The sequence below is a fragment of the Microdochium trichocladiopsis genome (assembly GCF_020744255.1).
Source record: "Microdochium trichocladiopsis strain MPI-CAGE-CH-0230 chromosome Unknown B0I36scaffold_9, whole genome shotgun sequence".
NCBI classification, from domain to species: Eukaryota; Fungi; Ascomycota; class Sordariomycetes; order Xylariales; family Microdochiaceae; genus Microdochium; species Microdochium trichocladiopsis.
Window position 1 is genome coordinate 2,310,455 of NW_025763552.1, and position 22,575 is coordinate 2,333,029.

The window sequence follows — 22,575 nt, forward strand, 5'->3', positions numbered from 1 at the left end:
GACTGACCCCCCTCGCCAGAAATGAACGAGCTCAACGTTGCGGCGGTCGTTCTCTCCTGGGTGGACGCGTCTGATGAGAATGCTGCCCTTCAGTGGCTGCCTTCGGACGCGCCTGAGGGCGACGGCACCTACAGTTGCCCAACGCTCTATGTTGGGAACTCGACTGGCGAGACGATCCGCCAGCTCATCCACGACAATCAAATCAGCGACATGTCCGTCATTCTCGACGCTCCAAGCTACGAGGCCCCAACCTACACGCTAATTAGCCACCTAGAGGGGACCGGCAAGACGAACAATAGCATCGTTCTCTACACTCACAGTGGGTTTCTACCATTCTGTCTTGTGAACGCGATAAGGCCAGTGCTGATGTCTTAACTCACAGGTGACGGTCCTAGTATCATTGAAGAAAACGGTAGGAACACAAATGGTTCAACGCAGCTCGATCAACCAGCATAACTTAACTGAGACTTTTGTCAACAGGCCCAATAATGCTCTTGACTCTTGCTGAATACTTTTCTCGAAACCTCCCGTTCATAAACCTTGAGTAAGTCGCACTCACGGGGAGCTATGTAAATCTATTTTTGCTAACTGTGTTTCCTAGCCTTGTCATGACGACTGGTCACTTGAGTGAGTACCGCTAGAGGATCTCTGAATGCATCAAGAAATGTTTGCAGCAAGATACTGATCGATCCTCCACGAACCAGGTGGCGACAAGTTGAACGAGAGTGACTGGATGGGCCAGAGGCCGGATCTGATGGCGAATGCGTATGCCGAGATCAGCATTGAGCATTTTGGCGCCATTGAGTGGAAGGATGTGCAGACCGAGTCGGGTCCAGTGTACACGGCAACTGGCTGGACCGAACCCATGTGGACCTTCGCGTCAGTCGACCCTACTTACTGCTCACCTTTCCCACCACTCACTGTGTTCTCATGTCCCGCAACAATGAGTCTCTAGGTGTGACAAGTTCTAACGTGGGGGCTACAGCAACGGTTCATCCGAGAGCGACGCGATGCGCAGTACCTACCTTGAAGCCTTTGAAGGCTCGCCCGACTATCTGCGAATGGCCCTGTTGCAGCCCCTGAGGGTCAACGGAGTTCGGTCCAAATGGTATGGCGTCGGGGGAGCGAGCAAATGGGGCTATAGCGATGTTCCCTCAGTCGGGTAAGCAATCCATTCCATTCTCGTTGCTCGCAGAGTTCTGCGAATATCGGCAGCTAATGGCTCAAAATATAGTATTATCCCGCAGCCTGATTATCTCTGTAAGTACCACCCGCGTCCTACGGAACCCTAAAAAATTGGCATGCTGAACTCTTTTTCAATGACTAGGGGCTTCTATGATCGACGGCGGATATTCAAAGTATGACCATGATCAGGCGGTTGCGCAGCTCGAGGTCATCATCAGAGCCATCAAGAGCCTTGACCAGCAGTTCTGCTCTGGTCAATGAGCTGCTTGGCAGATATCAGGATGCTGGTGCAAATTTATCAGTCGCGAAAGTAGAATGCTAGCTGGACAAGGGTTGTCACATATGAAATGGCAGGTGAGAAGTAAAAATTCCACAGTCTCAAGCCCGCCTAATACCCGTCTCGATGCACCCTTGGGCAAAACTCAAGGGTTGAGGGATAGTGAAACATGGCGAAGTGACGTCCTGGCGAGCGTGGCGTCCCAGCTAAAAAAGAAAAAGTAGTGTGGGTGTCCAGCCTTGTCTCGCGCGTCATTGAAAGCAATATGACGTTTTCATGTTTCGAGGCACTCACGATGCAAGCACCAGTATTCCACTTGCTGCCCTCTGTACAACCAAGTCCCACGCCGCTAGCACGGCACTCGCGCCTCATACTTCATCCGCTTCAAGCTCTTGACAACCGCAAAATACCGATCGCCCCGGCCAAACTGGCTAGAAATGCCCCAAGAAGCTTGACCATCGAGGTGATTACAGCTACTCCATATCCGCCCGCCCCTGCGCTCGTCAGCGTCGCAAACCAGCTTCCCGCTGCGACAATGCCTATGGCCGCGTGCTTGGCGGCCGCCACAGACGCTGCGTTTTGTGTGGCCAGTCAGCATCATGTCTCAACTAGCGCATTCTCGTTGTGAATGTGGGGTTGTCTTCCTACCGGGACCGATACCGAGGGAGCCAAACCCGATGAGGTGTATGATACCGATAATGACGCTGAATGCAATGCCGGGGAGGCCGAGAAGGGCGAGACCGCCTGCGCCAAGACTTGAGATGACAGGGCTATTCCTGATCACACGCAGCATGGCAGCGTGGATTGTGCTGACAGAAGCAGCCCGTGACATGATGACGCCCGTGGAGGATGATGGAGCGGCAAGTTGTGTCTGTACTAGGTGTGCTTGCTAGAATCGCTGGACTCGGCTGGCAATAAACGGAGGACGTCTGAATGCCCACAGACTACAGCTGGACACTTTTAAATAGAAGCAGCAAGAATGGCATTTTCTGCCTCGCAGAGAGCCTGCGCGAAGCGCCCCCGGTGGTTGGTGGCACACCACCAACATCTAGGCGCCAACCGCATATCCGGGTTGTATCTGCGGCCGACCAGCAAGGCCAGGTCAACAGGCTCTCACCAGATGGGCTAACTTTGGGAATCTCGCGCAAACGACACAACTCTTCTCCAGATTTGTCCTTGTCCTCGACAAGTTGGACAATCTATTCTTTGAATTATGTCTGTTGATCTGTGAGCTGTTGCCGAATAAAACAAATGAGTTTCGATTTTTTTTCGGAAGCAAGCCGAGCCAGGCAATAACAAAGGGTTTATCCCTGTCCCATTGACTACGGCACTTCGCCCAGTCGAAGAATCACGTGATAATGAATGATTCTGCTCCTTTTCACCGCCCAGGCCCGTTAACCAGGCTCGCCTGTCCTTACCCCGCTGCGCGACCTCATCGCTTAACTCCAGTTCTTCTTCCTGTGCCTAGCACGATTTGCCTTACCCCTTCTGCGTGTGCAGAATACTGTCAAGCCGCCAGCCCTCAACATGGATTCAGATCCTGCAACTCCGACTGAGCCATCGACAGCTCCATCACCTCCTGTTGTCAATCTCGAAAATATCAAGATAGGCGTCGATGCAATTCAATTACTCGTCTCCGTCGACAACCGTGTACAGAATGCCAAAGATGTAGAGGTGGCGGAGAGGGGTGTGCAATGCAGTGGGATGTGGACCGAGAACTCGATCACGGAGATGGCGCGTTCTTTGCGCGATCGGCCACGCCCAGTCCAGACAAACGGAAGCACGACGCCTAGCACCACAAACCTTGCGAAGAGCCAGGGGGGACGCATTCTTGGGGGGGACCCAAGACCTAGGTAGAGCTGACGAGGAACGTCGAGGAGATATGGAACTCCGGCATCGAGACAAGTATTCCTAGACCAAGGACGATTCATGATTACAAAAAGAGAGCTCAGGTCAGGGTGATTGATTTCTTCTTTGGTTTTTAACGAGGTCCTCGAGCGCATTTGGTGTGAACGTCCCAACGATTTGGGTACCGCGTTCGCCGATCGTGACCCTCTTGACGTTGAAGAGCTCGCCCAGCGATGCGATGAGCATTTGCTGCCCGTCAACCCCTATGTCAACATCTTCCAACACATGAACCGCTCCTGATGATACTGTGTGCGATGCTACGTTGCATATTGCGAGACACTGCTTTGTGCTCTCGAGTTCAGATCCGAGTCCATCTGACTCGGGGACAAAGTCTGTCTCGACTACGGCTGCTGTTGACGACGAAGAAAACGTCCCCCTCAATCGAGTTTGAGCTTCATCGCCATGGACTTGCAAGGTCCTTATGGTGTCTTTAAGCTTCTCACTGCATTCTTTCAGTGTTGAGAGCGTAATGGTATCTGCTCGTGTCAAGGCCTCGGGTGACAGCCAGGCTGTCGTTGTTGTTGATAAAGCCTCAGACGAGATGGGCTGAAATCTCATGCCGGTGATGTTCTTCAGTACGTCTGTGCAGATCTCCAAGCACTTTGCGGTGCTCTCCTGTTCCCGCTGGAGACTCTGGACCATTGAGTCATCGACAGCTATACGTTGTGCCTTGACTGGTGCGAGCGATTGTAGCCTGGCATTGATCTGCTCCAGCCGGTCTTCGAGGTCCCTGGTAGTATCGTGTATCATTGTCTTGTAGTCGTTGAGGACCTGCAGTGTAACGGTGCTCGAGCGCCTGCGCGAACTTGGTGAGTCTTGAGTGGCTGGGGTGGGCAGAGGAGGATTTGGGTAACACACAAGTTTGCATCTGCCAGCGCGATACATATCGTTGATTTATAGCTTGCGATGGCTGATGTGAACCCGGACACGTCGTTGCCCATGTACTGCAGCTTCGCCCAGTCCCTGAAGCTTATTTTCGAACCACCAGAATGCCTTGTACATTCCAAAAGCAAAATCTGAAAACTTGTGCAAGCTTTACAGCACTGCTCTAGTGGCAGCCTGAGCGGCTGGAGGGCCTCTGTGTCCGAGGCCGCAAGGGCTTCGAGCGAAGTAAGGACATCGTTGAGGCCCCTCAGCTCCTCGACGAGCAGCCGGATCGCCCGCGGGTGATCCTGTAGCGTCTGGAGAGTAGCGTAGAGTGCCCGACTAGTTTGGACGGTTGCCGTGATGATGGCAAGAATACCCACGCTAATACTCAGTGGGTCCATCTGGGAGTTTGGCGTGAAGTCTATGAGTAACACGAAACGAACGCCCGCGGGAAGCCTGATCAGACGGCCAGTAGACTAGCCCGAGAGGCCAACAAACATGAGTCTCCGACATGAACCTCCAAGACTCCAAGGAATAAAAAAACCTCGCCTTGTTCCCCGCAGAGAGTGGGGCCACCCCGCTAGGGCACCGCCCGCGTGCCACTTCATCTTCCGCTTCTTCTCGAGGTCAGAGGCGTCTGAACCACGGAAGAACCCGCGCGCGCGAGAAGTCACGCCGGACACGTTAGGCACCCCTACGACCTGGTTAGTCTCTTTGCTGCTTGAACCATAGAAAGAAGTCCATCGAGCCAGTGGCTTTCTGTGCTTGCCTGTAGATGGATGTTGTTGAGCGACAGTGCCACGTGGAGCCGCGAGCGAGGCTTTAAGATCCTCGTGCTGCCGAACTCTGCCTAGGTCTTGTATGATGAACGCGAGAGTGGCTGTGATTACAGAGAGTCACCTGTGGAGACCCGGTATGATAACTGCCCGGCCAGACGCTTAACCCCGAATGTCGAATCGTGACGCCTCGGTGTTGGCGGGCATCCATCCGCCTGACGTCTGAGTGGCGTCCGAATAAGCGCCCGGCAAGTGCCGCCGGCATGTTGCCGCCGGCATGTGCCCCCTGTCAGCAAGCCCAGCTCAACCCCGCCAGGTCGATCGACTCGAAGAACTTGTGCAAACAACTTTTCCATGCGCTACCTGGCCCACCTATTCAGGCGAGCCAGGCACGGATTAGGCGCCTATTGTATGTTTGCATGACCGCCCAGAGCATGTATAGGTCTGTGGCGAACCAGCGTCGGAAGTTCGATCTCCATGTACGGGGTGGGGATCGTCCCGCACCAGCCTGGACGGGGTGTTCATGTGTTAAAAGTGAGCCATTCATAGTGCTTTAGCTTACTAAGTTGAGGCCTTCTGCGCAGAATAGCTGATGCTTAGACGAGGGGGCTGTTTATTCTTTTTATCGCCAAATTTCCCGTCTCTCATAAGAGCTCCAGTAAATCGTGGCAACCGCGTGCACCAGTCTCCCAACCCCACAAGCTACCTGCCTGACATGGCACTTTACACGACTGGAAAGATACTGCCCGCAGCGAACTGGCGTTCAATAGTTTTGGCTATAGCTGCCAGGGATACTAGGAAGCCTAGTAATCCGCAAATCCCAGGCCGCGTAAAACATCTGAAAAGATGAGGCTGATTCCTGCTCCTTGGAGTGCCGCGGTGATGGCAGCCACACCATGGCCTCCAGCTCCAGCACTCGTCAAAATCGCAAAGATGCTCCCAGCAGTAACACTGCCGATGGCGGACTGAAGGGCTGCTGCAGTAGATCCTGGAGTGGCGTGCCCAACACCATTAGCATGTATGGCTTCCGGTCATGTCCCTGAGCATTGTCACTCAGATGGGACGAGACGCTGTGGCTTCGTGACGGCGAATTCGGACTGTTCTACATACCGGCAAGAACTCCTGCTGTCTCGAAGCCAAGGGCATGCAGGATCGCCACTGCTGGGCCACCAGCTAGGTGGGGAGCGCCAATGACAAGTAAAGCTCCGATGGAGAGCTGGGGATGCTCTTTGGCGACCTCGAACATCTTGTCTGCGGCCTTGACAAGCTCGTCCAAGACAGACTCAATGTATGCCATGATCAGCGTGTCAAACGCGTGCGCATATCCATAGAAACGGTCTTCGTCCGGGCTGGCGAAGACCGTTTCTGGTGCTGGTAGGGCGACGAAGGCTTCTGGAGCTGGTAGGATGTTGCCATCTTCTGGACTTTGTACCGGGAGTCGCGCACCGGCAAGCATAGTGATGTTGTGCTCGTGACCAGCCGAGAGGACTGCTAGAGCTACATGCGCAACGATGGTCAAGTGACTCGCAAGCATGATGTTGTCTCTGAGAGGTTCGAGGTCTTGGCCGAGGCCAGTTCGGTTGCTCCAGGGATAGTTGAAGTGGCTTGGAAAGCCCAATGCATGCGTGCTACCCCTTTCGCGCAGAAGAAAAGTGCTCGTGGCACACGTCCGATAGTTGGTGTCGTCAGACTGTAATGCGATAGTCAAGGCTGCCTGGCAAGGAAATATCGCTACGGAGAATTGTGCACGAGACGCAGCACTGGTTCCCGCAAGGTGAGCTTCCCGAGTCCACGTGCATTTACCATCTGAATTGTCCCTCCTCAAACTCATGGGGTTTGTGCTGGAAATATACCCCACGACATGGAGAAACTGCTATTCCCCGACGGCTGACAACGCTACTGGATTTGGGTTCGCATGGTTCTCCAGCAGTTCCTCAGCTCCCATGGCACTGGCGCTCTGACTGTCTGTATGCCGTCCTCCTTTCTTTTTTTTCGATGAACCAGACCGCGGACCAGCGCTGAAATCATGCTGGCCTGCCATGAGTGACTGTTTCACGCGCCTTCTGATTAAGGCTGATTGGCGGCCTCGAGAGTCTCGATGTAGACACGTGCTCAGCCTCTGCATCTGCAGGGTGCATGGCCAGGGCCTGTAGCTGCAATGGTGGCGATGCTCGAGGCTCCCCGCCCCTTCGCCCCCACGCCGCCCAGCTTCCTTCCTCCCCCGCCTGACCGGTTGGTTGTATAACGCAGTATATTCTGTCTGCCTGACTTGCAGACGGTTGACGATCTTCTGTCTCCATCGTGCCGTGCGAGGCCCGCCTGCCGCCATGGAGGCGCTGACGGTCCTCAGTCTTACTGCCAACATCTGCCAGTTTGTCGATTATGCCTACAAGATTGTGAGGGAGATCTACACCTCGCCCGGCGGTGTCACCAAGCAGGTCGAGCATGCCTCTTTCCTGTCGCGCGAGTCCGCAAGACTCGCCGCACAACTCATCGATGAGACGAAGGCCGCCAGGAGTAGCGGAAGTTTGACAGAAGATGAACAGGCGCTCGTCCGGCTTGCAGAGCGCTGTACACAGCTTGCCACCAGCTTGGAAATGCAGACGAGCAAAGTCCGAGCTACGCAGAATGGAAAGAAGAAGAGCGCAATCACGAGCCTCTTCCGCCATGTCAGGACCAAGTCGGAGCGTGAAGACATCCAGCGGCAGCTGGACGACTGTTGCAGGCAGCTCAATTTGCAGATCAGTAACTTGTCGCGGTGAGTCCTGCCTCTTGCTCATATAGAGGGGCGCGAGGAGAAGATCAGTCTAATTTCCAGATGTCTCCAGTTCGACACTATCTAAAAGGCTCGAAGCGCTCATCACCACCACCAGCACTACCCAGGCTGATGTAGAGAGGATTAAAACAATCATTGACAGCTTCCGAAAGACGTCTGCTGCAGACGTGCGCCTCATCACCAATTCACTACAGCCAGTGCTCGTGGCCATCACGGCAGTTGTGCAGCGTGATGCAATACTACGGAATATGCCATACCCGAAGATGAGCGCGCGATTCGAAACAGTGGAGAATGCCCACGACGGAACTTTTGAATGGCTCCTGAGCGGCATCCCCGAGCCTCGTCAGATACAAGCCACCTCGCTATTGAGCGAGTCTTCTGTGGGCCAGGTCGACTGGCAGACGGAAAGTCGTGCGTTAAAGAATGCAAAGCACAAAGAGTTCGTTAGCTGGCTACAAGGGGTCAAGCCACAAGCCCTACGACAAGGTGAAAGCCATCCTCCCTATAGCCAGACCTGCATATTTCATATTACCGGCAAGCCTGGCGCAGGCAAATCGACACTGATGAAGTTCATATGGAACCACAAGAGCACCAGACCTTACCTCCAGAAGTGGGCAGGCGAAAAACGCCTGATCTGCGCGAAGGCCTTTTTCTCCAGGTGGGGTGAGGACGAGGAGAACAGCATATTCGGACTCGCAAAGTGTTTGCTCGGCCAGATCCTGGGAGCCGCCCCTGGCCTTCTGGACCTTACGGCTCTATCTGGCACACAGGTCGGCTCGAACATTGTCATGACTTTCGAAACGCTGCTTAGCGAACCAAAGATTCTCAAAGGCAATGCGTTCGCCTTGTTCATCGACGGGCTAGATGAGTTCAACGGTGCACCGATCAAGCTCGTGCGGAAAATTCATGAGTGGGCAGCTTATAGCTCGGAAAGTATCAAACTGTGTGTGTCAAGCCGGGAGTGGCCTGCTTTCGAGTTCGGGTTCCGAAATGATGGTCGACTTCGCATCCACGAGTTTACACAGGACGACCTCAAGATACTGACGACCCGAAGTCTTATGGACGCGTCCCAGCTGGCAGAGACTGTCAGTGAACATGACCTGCTGTCTCTGCGATACGACATAGTCCGGAAAGCAGAGGGAGTGTTTCTCTGGGTACGACTTGTTCTTGAGGCCATCGAAGCTGGGATCTTGAACGGCGACGACATCCTGGATCTGCGCGCCAAGATGCCACCCTTACCAGAGGAACTTGGCAGTTTGTATCGACATCTTTTCGACTCGATACCAGTCGATGATCGCAAGCGTGCGTATGCGGCTTTCATGTACACGGCATTCAGGTCCTTCAAACCAGGACGTGACCTCATCCGATACAAATTCTTGAACAACCTGATTTCAGATCCAAAGTCCGCCACGGACATCGCACAAGAGCCTCTCAACGACTCGGAGCTTATAAAGCAGGCTTCCCTGGCTAGCCGCCAGGTTAAAGGGCTCTGTCAAGGATTCTTGGACATCTATGAGCCACCAGAGGCAATCTACGCAGGCCACAAACTCGTCTGCTTCATGCACAGCACTGCCCACGAATTCATGCATCAGAACGACGTCAGGGAACAGATTGAGCGCTATATCTCGATCGATGAGATGTTTCACCTATCATGTCGAATAATACTTGTCGCTATCAAGTTGCTTCCGACTGGCGATTACTCTGTCTTTCCCTGTGCCATGCTTAAAGACTTCCCAAAGCGCTTTGGACCCAAGTCGATTACGACATGGGATCTACATGAAATCATGGAAGTATTTCGATGCGGACCCGCTGCATACACTTCTACTCAGTTCGGGGGATTTGATACATCTCGTCTTCTACAAGACTTGGCAGAAATCGAGTCAGCTATCGTGTCTCGCTCTGAAAAACATAAATCTCATCCGTTAGATGGCCACTTCTTGGAAAACCAAGCACTTGGAGACAGTTCGACCAACCAGCTCAGTCGAGGGCCGCATTGCACAGATTCGAGCAGAATCACACCATACTCCATCGTCAACCATGTTGCAATGCGACAGCTTGTGGTCGAAATCTTCGAGCAGAAGAGCAGCCCTCCATCCAGATCAGACACTTTGCGCGACCTGCTGTCACAGGATTCTCACTTCGTCGACAGCGTCGTGGATGTGGTACAAAGTTATCCGCGCACCAATCGAGCTATCCGAATGCTTCATTACATCTTCCGTTCTGGCACGTCGCCTTATCATGTCATCAATCCGGAGAACTTTCCCAATCTTCAGGCTACAGAAATATGGAGTTTGCTTCTGTACAGGCTTGTTCACAACCCTTTTGAGTGGTGGGGTCAAGACTGCATTACGTATGCCCATAGAATCGTCAATGCCTGCCTCCGCTATGGGCTTGAAGACGACGTCATGATGCGCCTGGACGCCTGCTGCCGGATCACCTACTCTAATGAGCCAATCCTAGCAGTCAGAATATCTCTGACCCGCGCTAATGGTCACGCTCTAGTGCAGGGCTACAAGCAGCACGAATGGCTACCACTTCAGAGCAGAATTGTGCAGGACTTGAGGCGGCTCAATGGCGAAGCCTCGATGAGACAGGTACTCTCACCGGGCTTTTGGAGAAACCTCGACGAGGCCGGCGGGATGACGGGCCGGTCTCAACCAGACCACAGTAACACGCCCGGCACCAGTACCACTCCTAGCAGGACAGACGACGAGCTGGCAGGAATCCCACTTGATTACGGTCTGGGCTCTCTCTCGCAGCGAAGCGAGTGGAACTGGCGGGAATTCCCGAATCGCTTTGTGGACCTGAGGCTGATCCCACAACGAGGCGTCCCCTGCATGGACCATACGAATGCCTGCTACGATAGCTTTGAGCAGAATGCATACGTAGCGCAACGGAGACTTAGCTAAGGCCTGGTGTCACTGGCCAAGATAGATGCAACATGGAGGCACGTTTGAATCTGAAGGACAGATTTGCGAAGCAGTCGCCCTTTCAGAAGAAACTACGGCAGCAAACGACTTTGTTGTCACAGCCTGGTCCCGTGCCACATGATGTTGTGCTCAAGCTTGACACAGCTGAATTTCACACTTGATTATTGAGAGATAACCTTGGTAAATCCTGAACAGCCGATGCTTGCTACAAACATCTTCACCACCTCCCTCCATCCATGAACCCCCGCGAACCGGGCTTCGATGTCGCTTCAGCCAGCTGCTTGTTGTCCCTCCCCATCGAGTTCCCAAACGGGTTGACATTGTCCAGGACATACGCCTCGCCGCCAAACTGCGTGCCGTTGCCCTTGGAACTAGACCTGCTCTTGGTCCTGCCGTGCATGCCCGTGCCACCACCCTCGAGATCCTTGACCTTGCCGCCCCCCACATCGTCCATGCTGCCCTCGCTGCCCATCCGGCCGAGGTAGTTCCTCGTGAGGGCGCTCTCGTCCTCGTCGAAGGTCCTCGTCTCGCGGGTGACCTTGACCTCCTTGACGACGACGATCTCGCCCCAGTGCTTGCTGATCTGGGGCCAGAAGATGGGCAGGCTGGCGCAGATGGCGGCGCAGTCGATCTCGAGGATGGCGAGCAGCACGCTCTGCGGGGCGTACCAGGTCGGGTCGACGACGGGCCAGGTGGCGGCCTTGTTGCGGACAATGGTGACGAGGCGCCACGCGGCGAAGACGACGATCCAGCTGCCCATGACGAGCAGCACGAGCAGGCGCGTCTTCTGCGCGCGGTCCGACCCGGGGGAGAAGAAGAGCACGCAGGGGATCCCGATGATGATGATGTCCAGGACCATGTTGGTCGCCGTGTGCGCGGCGTACGTGGCCATGACGGCGTCGGGGATCTTGGAGCCGAACCCGAAGCACTGGTTCGGGCTCAGCACGTCCCAGTAGTCGCGCACCGGGTGGCACGGCATCCAGGCCAGGATCGAGAAGGCGATGCCCCAGAGCGCGGTGACCACGGCCGTGCCGATGCACAGCTTGTACATCTTGGTGCCGCGCTCGAACACGCGCAGGTACTGGAAGAGCAGGGCCAGCTTGATGAAGGCCGTCGCCGAAGCATAGGAGGCGCTGGCGATGTAGAAGTCCTGAGTGCGGGAGAGAGGGAGAGAGGTGTGTCAGTGGTTGTGAATAGGTATAAACGAGGATTTGCCGCAACTCACGATAGAGAAAGTGTTCATCCCATCAATCCCCAGCGTGATGAAGTGCTCGCCGAACCCATGAGAAACAGCTGTGTGAACCCTGTCAGTCGCTTGTTGTCGATATAAAGTGGCATGATGCGCGTTGTGCACTCACATGTGGCAATCGAGACTGTCCCTGCCGTCGTCATGATGGCATAGAGAATAACAAAAAAGTCGTCCCATCCAGGGGACTTGACAACAAAGTAGCGGATGTATAGTCGGTTGACAATACAAATCCACGCAATAGTCTGCAATGCATGGGTCAGTATGCGTCCGCGCAGACATAGACTCGTGGCCATGGCGCTGGCCTGCATATTGATCTCGGCTTACAAGAAAGGTAATGGGCAGTCCCAGGAGGATCGACCTATGGTTGGCCCATGGTCGCTCCTCGTCCAGGTTGATCGTGGAGAAGCTGTCTGCCATAGTTTTGTGAATATGGTTGTGTCCTCGTCGGCCTCTCTGTCGCGAAAAGCAACAGTCGCTATCGCTTGAGACGAGCTCGCGTTACGTCTGAACCATCAATACCCGCCGGCTGCCCAGTCGTGCGTATTGTCGTCGAAGTGGTAAGCGGATGGGGCCTTTACAGTCGTCGTGTATTAATTGCTCCAGGCTCGAATATCGTTCGGCGACATTACGCAAGTGAAGAATGCACAACGGTAGAATAGAGGCAAACCGAAATCGAGACGCAGGTCCCCTCGACGATATGAAGAACGGCCGTGACAGCTGAGGATGTGGTGTCGTCGACGGCGTCCTTTTGAGATGTGAGCTGTCTCCTCTGACCCCCATGTAGACGACCAGGGTCCAAGACACGACGCTGCAGGGATCCCCCTGGCGATGGGCCTGTCACGCCTCCACGCTGAGCGCAACCCCATTCTCTCGCGTCATTTGCCAGTTGCTTACAAGGGAGGGCCGAGCGGGGCATGAGGTCGAGGGTTCTCGTTGCGCCCTCCGGGCCACTGCCCGTCCCGGGCATGCTTGTTTGTTCTGAGGCGGGCCCCTGAAATTCGTCGCTAGTGTGTTTGTTTCTTGCGCCAGCGCCATTCCACACACGTAGGAGGTCCCCATTGGAAGGGAATGTGCCGGTGCAGGTACCAACCCGCGATCCCCGCGGAGCCCAAACACGACGAGTGAGTGATGTGCATGATGTGAGGCAGATCGGCAGTGGTTTGCTCACCCGGCCTGTTTCTGCGCAGAGCCTAAGTGCCTGGGGTTGTACTCATCACAGGGGTTTTCCCGCTTTCGTCGCCCGGCCGGGTCACACTCGCTTGGTTGCAGCGCAGCGCTGCTCGGTACCTTCTTACTGTTTGGGGCAGTGACAGTGGCATCGTAGGAATCTTTGCAGGTTTGCTGCTCCAGTGGGTGGCAGCACGGCCGCTATTGGAGATGGGGCTGGGCTGGGCTCAGCGCCATGGATGCAACGCCGCGTTCCCTCTGTCTTCTTCCTCTGCTTCCCCGTCCTCCATGGATAGATGACATGCCCTCTCCTGCACGTTCAGACCTCCGAGGGCCTCTTCTCAGCCCGTCCGTGCATGGAAGGCACCCCGGAATACGGAGTACACCACCAGTGGACCGCCACCGCACCGCGGGTGGTAGTGGTATGCTACCGGTAGACCAAGGCACACACATATTCATACTTTCTTGGGTGCAGCAGTAGTGCCTTGCCACCGCACAAGGGTACCACGCGCTCGCTGCAACCCACGTCCACCACCGTCCGTGAGCGTGCTTACTGCACACACACGCACACACTCAGCATGCGACTCTCGGTTTGACCCCTGAGCTAGCACGGCTGGGTGCCTCGGATGGGTGACTTGGCATCGCCCATCAAAGCGAGTCGCAACCATATTGGCATCACATTCTTGCTTCTTTTGAATAGTGACTTTTTGCTGTCACCCTCGCATTCCTGACCTGGGCGGCATAGGTATCCTGGCCTGGCGCCACCAGGCAGCGCGGCACAGGCGGGGTTCAATACCCAGCGACTTTCTGACAGTCCCGAACACCACCTTCTACAGTTCTGGCACCTTGGCGAACAACGATACCGCGGGCACAGTCAGCTGTTCTTGGCCCGCCCCCTCTTTACTGTGGTATCTGGGCATTCCCCTTGAGTGCAACCAACACAAGCAACAGCGGTGATCTTGGCCAATCAGCAACACGGCTGTGCGCTTGAGCCCCCTTCTGCTTTCCCCCCACGTGTGCAGGTGCTCCACACAGGCACCACCCCATTCTGATTTCTCTTGAGGGCTCGCCGCCGGGGCTGTAGGCAGCATCGTGAGAGAAATGTTGAGATGGCCGCGGGCATCGGCGGGGGGGTTCACACGTGGGCGGTCGATCCACAGAGTCCACCGGGAGCCAGCGGCACAGCACTGCAGAGCCGGACGGTAGAAACATCTCCAGAGACTTTGACAGATAAGTGTGGAGGTTCTGAAGGTGGGGGGCTGGATTGGCACCAAAAAGTCATGACAAGAAAAACATGTCAAGCTCTCGAGTGCGTGGAAAGCCGCCCCGCCGTTGTGCTGTGGGAAAAAAAAAAGAGGAGTGCAGGCTGGCCCGCCCACGTCGTGTTTCATGGCGCACGGCACAGGTCTGGTTGCCGAGGCGGGTTCTCCGTCTTCCCCCCCGCCCAGTGATGGCTGCATGGAAGAAGGCAGAATGGAGGCAAAAGGAGCGGGGGAGGAAGAAAAGGAACGGGTTACGAAAAGCAAAAGCGGGACAATCGGAAATCAATAAATAATGCGTGCAGGAATTATCAGAATTATTCAATTTCGCACGAGGGTTGGTTCTTGTCATTTTGTGACGGGGAGCGACGAGAAAAGAAACCACCGGTGGGCCTGGGTCAAGCAGCAGCCGGGGCAGAGCCGGATGCAACCGAGAAAGTCTGTCGGGTCTGCACGGACACTGTGACTGGTTCAACTGTGCCATGTCGGCGAACTTCCATTGTGCAGTATTACTCTGTATAACTATGGTATCGTGGTCGTCATGCCGACAGGTCGGCAATTGGGGATATCATTTCTGGTCTGCCCAGCCCCGCCACGTGTTTCACTGGTCCCGATCAAGCATGATGATCAGCCCTCCGCGGTCGCTATCTTCACCAAGGCGCCATGGTCCCACCTTGGACCCCATCTGTGTCCCGTCTGGTTCCGGGAGGTCCGGGTGTCTCAAGACCTGCCTTGGCGGCGACTGATTCGTACCGGTGATAAGGTGCATGCAGAGAGCAACGAACCGCTGTGCAGAGTGAAGAACACGATAGCCAGGGCAGGTCAAGTTGCCCGAGATTTGGCAGGGTCTTGGCTGGCCTGCCCTGGCTAGTTGCCCGGAGTGGAGCAGTGAGGACGTGGACATCATCCCCGCCTGGCGGACCCCTGAGTGAGTGACTCGGGAAGTCATGGGGCAGGGTGCCGTTGAAAGCCGTTGAAGGCCAGAACAGTCTGGGGGCACCTGGGGCCGCTTTGGTCCCCGCTCGGCAGCTTTTCTGGATTCCTCGTCGCCGTCTCATTATGAATTCGTCATCTCCCCCGTCTCGCAAGTTTGGCGTGGAGATTTAGTGCGGAGAGCTGGGTGGTTGTGCGCGATCTTTGCTGATCAAGCTACTTTCCGGGCATGCTCCTCGTCCGAAACAGAAACACAAGTGCCGCAGCCCCGGCGATCAAGGTACAGGGGGGGGTTTTCCGACCGCACTCGCTTACATACCTACAGTGCCGTCCTGCTTCCGAAGCCCGTTGCCTGTCCCTATTGCTCAAACGGATGACGCCACAATGAGCAAGTCATGCCGAAGTCCACGCCGCTGGAACTTCGGCCGGCTGGGGAGCTACGCGGCAGAAGAAATACGGTAAGACGCGCCCCACGGTGGGACCAGCAGTGCATATCCACAGCCGCCTGCGGCCCGCCAGAGGCACGTATATGACCTGCTGCTATATGCTCCTGGCGCTGTAACAGCAAGGGACGTCTAATTGCTCAGTGTTCGACCTTCTGGAACGGCAGATTGCGATCCGCAATTCCTGAAGCCACTTTGGATGGCACGCTGCTCAATGCATACCGGTTTTCGTACAAAGATGAACCGGTGCCGGTATGCATGTCGGCGGCTTACCGCAGACAGCAACATGAATAAATGCAAGACGCTGCCGTTGAGTGGTCGCTCCTTGGCCCGAGTTCTGCAGATGCATGTTCCAGAACAGAGCCGCACGGCAGCTTCCGGGGGCGCCGTTGAATTACTATGTACCTCTGGACAATCAAGCGCAAACTCTATCCTTGCCGGATCCTCGTTCCGCCCCGAAACAAGGTGTCGTGGGTCCTCGACATGGTAGTGACTTGTCCGAGGCTTACTCCGGGATTTCAAGGGCGCAGACGGCATTTGCTCGCTTACAGTAAGCTTGCGGGGGACTTGGTGCTGCCACGGAAGCAGTTGCTCTTGTCACTGGCTCGTGGCAAACTGCGGACGACGCAATGAGCTGGGAGGCCCATCGCGCTCTGTTGCTCTTGGGGAAATGCCATCGCTGCCACACGACAACTGTGGCCTAGACTATACACAGCAGGGTTCATTCCATCTGAAGAACCAGACGATATCATTGAACTGCCCAGTGTCTGCTAGGACCTGTGTCTCGGAGCGTCCCTGAAGCTTGATCACAATGAGCTATCCGTGGCCGCACATTTGACACTCCCTGCCCAATCGCATCGTGAGTATGTGTTCTCAGTGTGCCTGGGAGGTCAAAGAACATTCAAGGCCTCATCGTTCTGCAGGACATTCAAACAGACTGTCCTCGAAATTTACGAAAACAATGTAACGGAACGAATGTATATGAGTAGCAATGCAGCTCAAGGTTCCAAAACTATATCCAGTCCGCGACTGATACCATCCACATACTTCGACCAGTTCCGCTTCCGATTCCCCCTTCCCTCCGGAATCACCCTAGAATGCCCACATATAGAATCGCTAGAAGCAGTAATCTGGATCCGTCGAGTCAGTCCCGCCACAGCCCCTGCTACAAAACTCCCTATACACAATGTCGCCGCCGTCGATGCAGTCGAACTTGGAGTTCTGGATGTGGTCCTCGGAGGTGGGCTGGCCGGCCGCCTGGAGCGTCTCCACGATGTGATCGCGGTAGTTGCCTGTCGTGACGTTGCGTTTCGCCGCGTTAGTCGAGCCGAGGGGAAAAGGGCAGATACCATTGTACTCGACATGCTTTCTGGCATCAAATCGACGGGTCACAACGTACCTTTGCGCAAAAGAGAGGAGCCGCAGTAGACGCCGCCGCGGTTGCAACTGTCGGCTGCAACCGTTGCAGCCAGGATGGTGGTGGTGATGATGGCGGTGAACTTCATGTTTTTGATTTGGTTTGCGGAACGGGTATTTGTGTGCTCTGTGAAGTGGTCTTTGATGGAAACAAAGACGGCGATGGGATTGCTGAAGCCATCTGGGTTTATATAGACATTGGCCGCTATCGCTGCGGCGGCTTGCCCTGCCTTGTATCTGATTCCTTTCGACATTCTTGGAGGCTCGGGCCACCATGAAAGGAATCCACAGCCTGTCCCGTGATGCAGGACTTCCGATCACACGTCCCACCGCTGTCCTACCACAGACTACGTCGTGCAAAAACTCTTCACAGCACCAATTTCCCGGCTGTTTATTGGCATGTTGGAAGACATTTACGTCACTGACGCTTACGAGACACACCGCCTATACGAGCTTGTCATGTCGTCTATATACTCTTTCGGGATGGAGATCGACAAATCGTGGAATAGTGGGTACTCTTTTTCTCACAAATGAGACACGCTGCGCCTCGCGGACGGGCGACAAGTCCTGGGGAAGAACAAGGCTGACCAACCACAGGCGGCCATGCTCCGCAGATGTACCCGACGCTTCCGAGTCCTGATCTTCACTGATGCAGCTACAAAGGAACCATGTCGGCCAACTGGCCTCATTTTCCCGTGGCTCGGTCAGACATAACGGACTGTCGAGCGAGTCATATAAAGAATCTAGGGCCCGCGCTTACTTGGCTGTGCTGCCAGTGGCCAACGGGTATTGCCGCATATGCAGACAAAAGTCTCATCACTTTGTGGATCTACAGCTTCGGCTGTCTTGGCGGAAACTGTACGCGGTGTGTGTCTTCCATTTGGGAACCTTGGTCATCGGGCCATGAGAGTTGGTGTACTGGGGCGACGTAACGTTGCTATATTCAAGCCGTAGGCAACATCTGTGCCGTGTCTTGGTACTCTGGGATTTTGCTCCTTCAAACGTGGTGGCAAAGCTTTCGCTGGCAAATAAGCTGACATACTGACACGGAACGTCACGGGCTTGTCCACAAGGAGTGCAGACGTGTGAAGAACAATCGCCAGCAGTACCATTCGGAAGGATTGGAAAGTTGCCAGGGCTGCCGAAGCGAGGACTTTCATGGTCTGTGGTTTCTACCACGTCTTTCATCTACGGAGTTAGCTAGTGCGTACGCGCGCGCGCGCAAGGCTGCCGAGCGGGCATTTCGTCCGGAGTGGCAACCAATGGCTTGTATTGACCGCCCCACGATCCACAGGGCTGCATTTGCACATGGATTGTCCAAGCTCGGTCAGCCGCAGACCCTTTGTTGCTCTTGTATAACCGTTCCAGCCTGGTTAAGCCCCATTGTCATGCCCATGCCGTTTTCTTCCGCAAGTGAAGTGCTGCAGTTTGCTTGACGCCGCGGTGAGACGCTAGTTGGCGTGAAACCTGACAACCGCGCTGTGCTGCTTGACAGCCCTCCTCAGTGGAAGATATACGATTAGGCCAGACCGATGTTGGGAAGAAGAAGCGACAAATCACGAGCCTTGCTAAGAGTATACCAATTGTGAGACCTATGGATGGCGTCTGTTCTCTCATGGCATCTTCTTCTTTATTGGGCGATGGCTAATGCTTGAAAGGTGCGATAGGGAATCTACGTCTTCGAAACGAATGGGTTGCCGAGCACGAGCTTTTGACTGGATGTCTCTTGAGGTCCAGGCTGCGGTGCAAAGCCGCAGCTGTATCGTCCATACTTCTTATAGGTGACTCTGGGGGATGCCCTTCTATGACGGGTTGCTCGGCGCTTGGGCTAATGATCAAAGGAGAAACAAATATAGAATCCTGCAGATTGCACTACACCTAGAGCTTGTCGAGCCCTCGGGTCCACATGTCTCTTGGGCTCTAGCCTTGCAACACAGCACCAACCTCTGCACGTCTGTGCGTTTGATAGCCTGCAGCCTTGGTCACCGCTGTCCTTGTCATGACATAAACCACAGGTAGCTCTTGCCTCTGCGCATTGAACCTTGGACCTTTGATGCAGGCGTACAAGACTCGTTACAGTTTCCCTGCCAGAGGGTCATCAAAATCTCGTGATATGACGGTGTATTCATCTTTATTTATCATTTGCTGTAATAAAGAACCCAATCCAAGCTGTGGTTCTTGGTACGCAAGCCGAGGCTGCCCAACTGACCCAGCTGCCTGCGACTCTTGCAGTGTGCTGGCGTCGTCCCATCAAGCCAACGGGTAAATACTACCCTCTCCCCTGTCAGACGATGCCAAACTTCTTCTGCAGCTCCTCGGTTGAGCTGGTGCGGCTTGCCGAATCGTCGTCTTTGTGCTCATGCACGACCCTTGTCTCGACGGTGCGCTGGATCCCCTTGCCATCGACAATGTCATCGGCGCCGCTGTCCCGGTTGCCCGTGACAAAGGTCTGCATGCGCACCGCGTTCGGGTCTCCGCTGTGGGGCCCGTTGTGCCGGTGCTGTCGGTGGGTCCCGGTCGCGGTGGGGCCGGTTGCAGCCCCGCCCGTGCTCGAGTGATGGTAATACACGCCCGGGTCGCTGCCGGCATCGCCGCGCACCGTCTTGGCAATCAGATCCGCCAGGTTCAGCTCGATGTGCAGCTTCAACCCGTACACCAATGGATGGAACATCGTGTAAATAAACCCCGAACCAATCGACATAGTGGCGATGAGGATAACCTGCGAGAAACAAATGGAACAAGTCAGCCTGCGAAATGCCGTCTCGGACGCCGGGGGATGCCACCATCGCGACATCCACGAGACCACGGCAACCACGATACCCCACGTGCCGGAGATGGGAAGAAAGGGAGAGAGACTCACGTCGAGCGACAGCGACACGCAGATCATGGCAATGTTGAAGTGGAACAGGCCGTTGTACTTGGTCAGCCCGTTGGCGATGAGCTTGGACCGGACCAGGTGGATAAAGTAGACGTTGAGAGCAACGTCGACCAGTGCAAAGATGACCTTGCCCACCCGGTCCCAGATGAAGTTGACGTGCGCGTACGTCGCCGACACCTGCAGCTGCGCCGGGATCCAGATGCAGAAGACCGAGATGTTGACGGCGCCGATAATGCCAATCGCGAGCCACTGCAGGCGCCGGATGCGCGTCTTGTCGCGCACGAGCAGGGCAATCCGGTTGATGATGATCTGGATAATCTGAACACAAGTGGAACCATAGATGTCAGCGGCTGCAATCATCGCACGAATCACCCCTCGGGGTAAACCTTCGAGAAAGAAAAACACTTACACACTGCGTCTGAAAAACCCAGAAACAGAGGACACAGAAGAAAAAAGCAAAGCTAAGTTTTCACCACAGCCAGGTCAGCCATGACGATTCCGGGTCATATCGCTTGCCCGAGCGGCCCAACTCACCTGGGAGGAATGATTCCCCAGAGATATAGCCAGCAAAGAATGCTGATCATGAAGCAGACAAACAGCTCTATCCACACCATGATGATGTAGGCGTTCAGCGTCCCCTTGCGCCTCCACACGCCATTGGTCTGCCGGGCTGCTTTGGCGAGGGTGAACATGGACGACCCGATCGAGACGCCCCAGACCAGAGAGGCGATGTTCATCTCAAGCGGCTCCGGGGCCACAGAGACGTAGTTGTCGGGCATGAAGAGGCCGCCCATCTTGACTGGTTGTCCCTCGGCGGCTGTAGATGATGATGTTGCTGGTGTCGTTGTGCGAGGGAAATGGTAGACGGCTGACGCACCCCCTTGAGCTCTTCGCCAAAGTCAACAACGATCAAGGAGCGACACGTCTGACGGCCGGAGGAGCACAGACAAAGGGCGAGGAGGATCGACGATGGCTTCCCCGGGATGTCTGGAATACTGCGTGAGTATATACCCTCAACCCGCATTACAGAAGCCGGCCCCTGAAATCATGGCTGAATGCCGGGTCTAGAGTAGCCAAGAGTCGGGCCACCCTCCCCACGACGACGATCTTCGCCGCCGCCGCGACTGCAGAGAATGACACTTCCATGCAGATGTGGCGGCGTGGCACAGTAGTGTGCACTAGTGTCTCGCGCCGGCGTCCTGGCTGGGGGGAACCTGAATCCCGGCCCCGCACTGGCAACGCCAACGCCTGGGGTCTCAGTTCAGCCGCGCCAGCATTAATACACACTGCCGGGAGTCGTCCCGGCATTTGTTGAGTGCCAAGCAAGCCACGGCTGAGCCGTTAGACTGCCCGCTAGCGGACGTCCTGGCCGATTTCGTCAAGGCTCTGCAATCTCGACGGGATGGTCCCCGGGCACCTCGACCAGGGGACAATGGGAGTTGGAGGCCCGGCGACTTGGAACCAGCAGGGGAAGTAACTTGTACATGCCAGGGAGAAAGACTCCGGCGAGAGACAGCAAGTGATCGACAACCCGTCGAACCCATGACCTGGTTGGACATTGACACGCTGCACGCCCTTGTTCAGTAGTGACGCGGGGAAATCCACGCTTTGTGGGTAGAAGGAGTGCACGACCAAGCGGTTAACCTTGAGTAAGAAACCATTGATGCAGGAGCTCTTCAGCAGAGAAGCCGATACCCTGAAGTGCTGCCGGCACAGCATTTTCTCAAGGCAAGCATGCCGCACTTGGCTGGGCGGGCGGAACACCGCAGCCGCCACCACGAACCAGTGCAAAGCTTTTCCCTCGGCTGCAGAAATATAGGGGGTTTTCGCCTCCAACTGCAGCTCCTCGCACTAGCAACCACGCCAACCCCGTCCCAGCTCTAACTCTCCGCTCCTACTTACAGCGAAGGAAACTGCAATCTTCAGTCCCACTTGGCCTCGCGCCCAGTGGCCATGGTCAGGACCCTTGGCATTAGTGAATGGTGTCTTGGCTGTGTGGCCTAAGCATGGGCATGGTATAATCTGGGCATGGTATAATCTGGTGAGCGCTTCGAAAGTGACGCCGACCTGCCATGGACGCCGATCGGCTATTCACCAGACGGCCGACTGGTGAGGGTGGTCTTGGGAAAAAGGACGTAATCCAGAGTAGCAGACAGCCGTTGCACCGTGCACACGGCGCAAGTGCAGCCATCTTCTTTCAGGACGTGTCTTGGAAGTAATTAGTGTTTCTCCAACGACCCCTGAACATTTATTGATGGGCGATCTGCATCACTGCCAGCAGATCACTTACTGCAGGCACGCGCAGGCACGCCACGTGAGCTCTGGCGTGCCGGGTCCTGAAACCCGGGCTATCGAACAAGCAGTAACTTCCAGTGTATGGCCCGTGCTTCATAGCAGGACCTTCCCTTCGTGTGTGTCCCGGTCGGCCCCCCGAAGTCCACACTCGACTTTCAAGAACAAGCATCGACCGCAGACAGCGGACGGCTTCGACCAGATTTGCTCAGACAGACC

At 55.4% G+C, this 22,575-nt stretch overlaps 9 protein-coding genes across 9 annotated transcripts; 2 read left to right on the plus strand and 7 right to left on the minus strand.

The window, feature by feature from the left end:
* Positions 1-18: 18 nt before the first annotated feature.
* B0I36DRAFT_274844 (uncharacterized protein) lies at positions 19-1,557 on the plus strand (the record flags this gene model as incomplete). Its single annotated transcript, XM_046151362.1, has 8 exons — positions 19-319; positions 383-412; positions 481-544; positions 602-627; positions 705-879; positions 986-1,162; positions 1,235-1,260; positions 1,328-1,557. The coding sequence occupies 8 exons, from the start codon at positions 22-24 to the stop codon at positions 1,444-1,446; spliced, it is 915 nt and encodes a 304-aa protein (XP_046008671.1). The 3' UTR covers positions 1,447-1,557.
* A 12-nt stretch (positions 1,558-1,569) lies between these two features.
* On the minus strand, positions 1,570-2,685 carry B0I36DRAFT_387483 (uncharacterized protein). The gene is made up of 2 exons (XM_046161180.1): positions 2,111-2,685; positions 1,570-2,034 (listed from the first exon to the last, which is right to left on the minus strand). Exons 1-2 carry the CDS (start codon positions 2,292-2,294, stop codon positions 1,847-1,849), a joined length of 372 nt encoding a protein of 123 aa, XP_046008672.1. The 5' UTR covers positions 2,295-2,685; the 3' UTR covers positions 1,570-1,846.
* A 730-nt stretch (positions 2,686-3,415) lies between these two features.
* Positions 3,416-4,638, minus strand: B0I36DRAFT_250387 (uncharacterized protein; the record flags this gene model as incomplete). The annotated part of the gene is made up of 2 exons (XM_046150539.1): positions 3,416-4,166; positions 4,229-4,638. The coding sequence occupies 2 exons, from the start codon at positions 4,636-4,638 to the stop codon at positions 3,416-3,418; spliced, it is 1,161 nt and encodes a 386-aa protein (XP_046008673.1).
* A 1,053-nt stretch (positions 4,639-5,691) lies between these two features.
* Positions 5,692-6,646, minus strand: B0I36DRAFT_332555 (uncharacterized protein). Its single transcript, XM_046155133.1, has 2 exons — positions 6,124-6,646; positions 5,692-6,001 (listed from the first exon to the last, which is right to left on the minus strand). The coding sequence occupies exons 1-2, from the start codon at positions 6,545-6,547 to the stop codon at positions 5,817-5,819; spliced, it is 609 nt and encodes a 202-aa protein (XP_046008674.1). The 5' UTR covers positions 6,548-6,646; the 3' UTR covers positions 5,692-5,816.
* Positions 6,647-9,843: 3,197 nt separating this feature from the next.
* B0I36DRAFT_166159 (uncharacterized protein) lies at positions 9,844-10,763 on the plus strand. Its single transcript, XM_046148729.1, has one exon. It carries the CDS (start codon positions 9,988-9,990, stop codon positions 10,696-10,698), a length of 711 nt encoding a protein of 236 aa, XP_046008675.1. The 5' UTR covers positions 9,844-9,987; the 3' UTR covers positions 10,699-10,763.
* Positions 10,764-10,936: 173 nt separating this feature from the next.
* B0I36DRAFT_250640 (uncharacterized protein) lies at positions 10,937-12,385 on the minus strand (the record flags this gene model as incomplete). The annotated part of the gene is made up of 4 exons (XM_046150559.1): positions 10,937-11,869; positions 11,945-12,012; positions 12,078-12,210; positions 12,293-12,385. The coding sequence occupies 4 exons, from the start codon at positions 12,383-12,385 to the stop codon at positions 10,937-10,939; spliced, it is 1,227 nt and encodes a 408-aa protein (XP_046008676.1).
* Positions 12,386-13,795: 1,410 nt separating this feature from the next.
* Positions 13,796-14,726, minus strand: B0I36DRAFT_166163 (uncharacterized protein). Its single transcript, XM_046148730.1, has one exon. The coding sequence runs from the start codon at positions 14,593-14,595 to the stop codon at positions 13,966-13,968; it is 630 nt and encodes a 209-aa protein (XP_046008677.1). The 5' UTR covers positions 14,596-14,726; the 3' UTR covers positions 13,796-13,965.
* Positions 14,727-16,886: 2,160 nt separating this feature from the next.
* B0I36DRAFT_250870 (uncharacterized protein) lies at positions 16,887-17,275 on the minus strand (the record flags this gene model as incomplete). The annotated part of the gene is made up of 2 exons (XM_046150571.1): positions 16,887-17,062; positions 17,170-17,275. The coding sequence occupies 2 exons, from the start codon at positions 17,273-17,275 to the stop codon at positions 16,887-16,889; spliced, it is 282 nt and encodes a 93-aa protein (XP_046008678.1).
* Positions 17,276-19,749: 2,474 nt separating this feature from the next.
* On the minus strand, positions 19,750-20,858 carry B0I36DRAFT_229703 (uncharacterized protein; the record flags this gene model as incomplete). Its single annotated transcript, XM_046149123.1, has 4 exons — positions 19,750-19,905; positions 20,047-20,382; positions 20,474-20,525; positions 20,599-20,858. Coding segments are annotated over 4 exons (804 nt in total), but the record flags the coding sequence as incomplete, so codon positions are not given.
* Between the last annotated feature and the right edge of the window lie 1,717 nt (positions 20,859-22,575).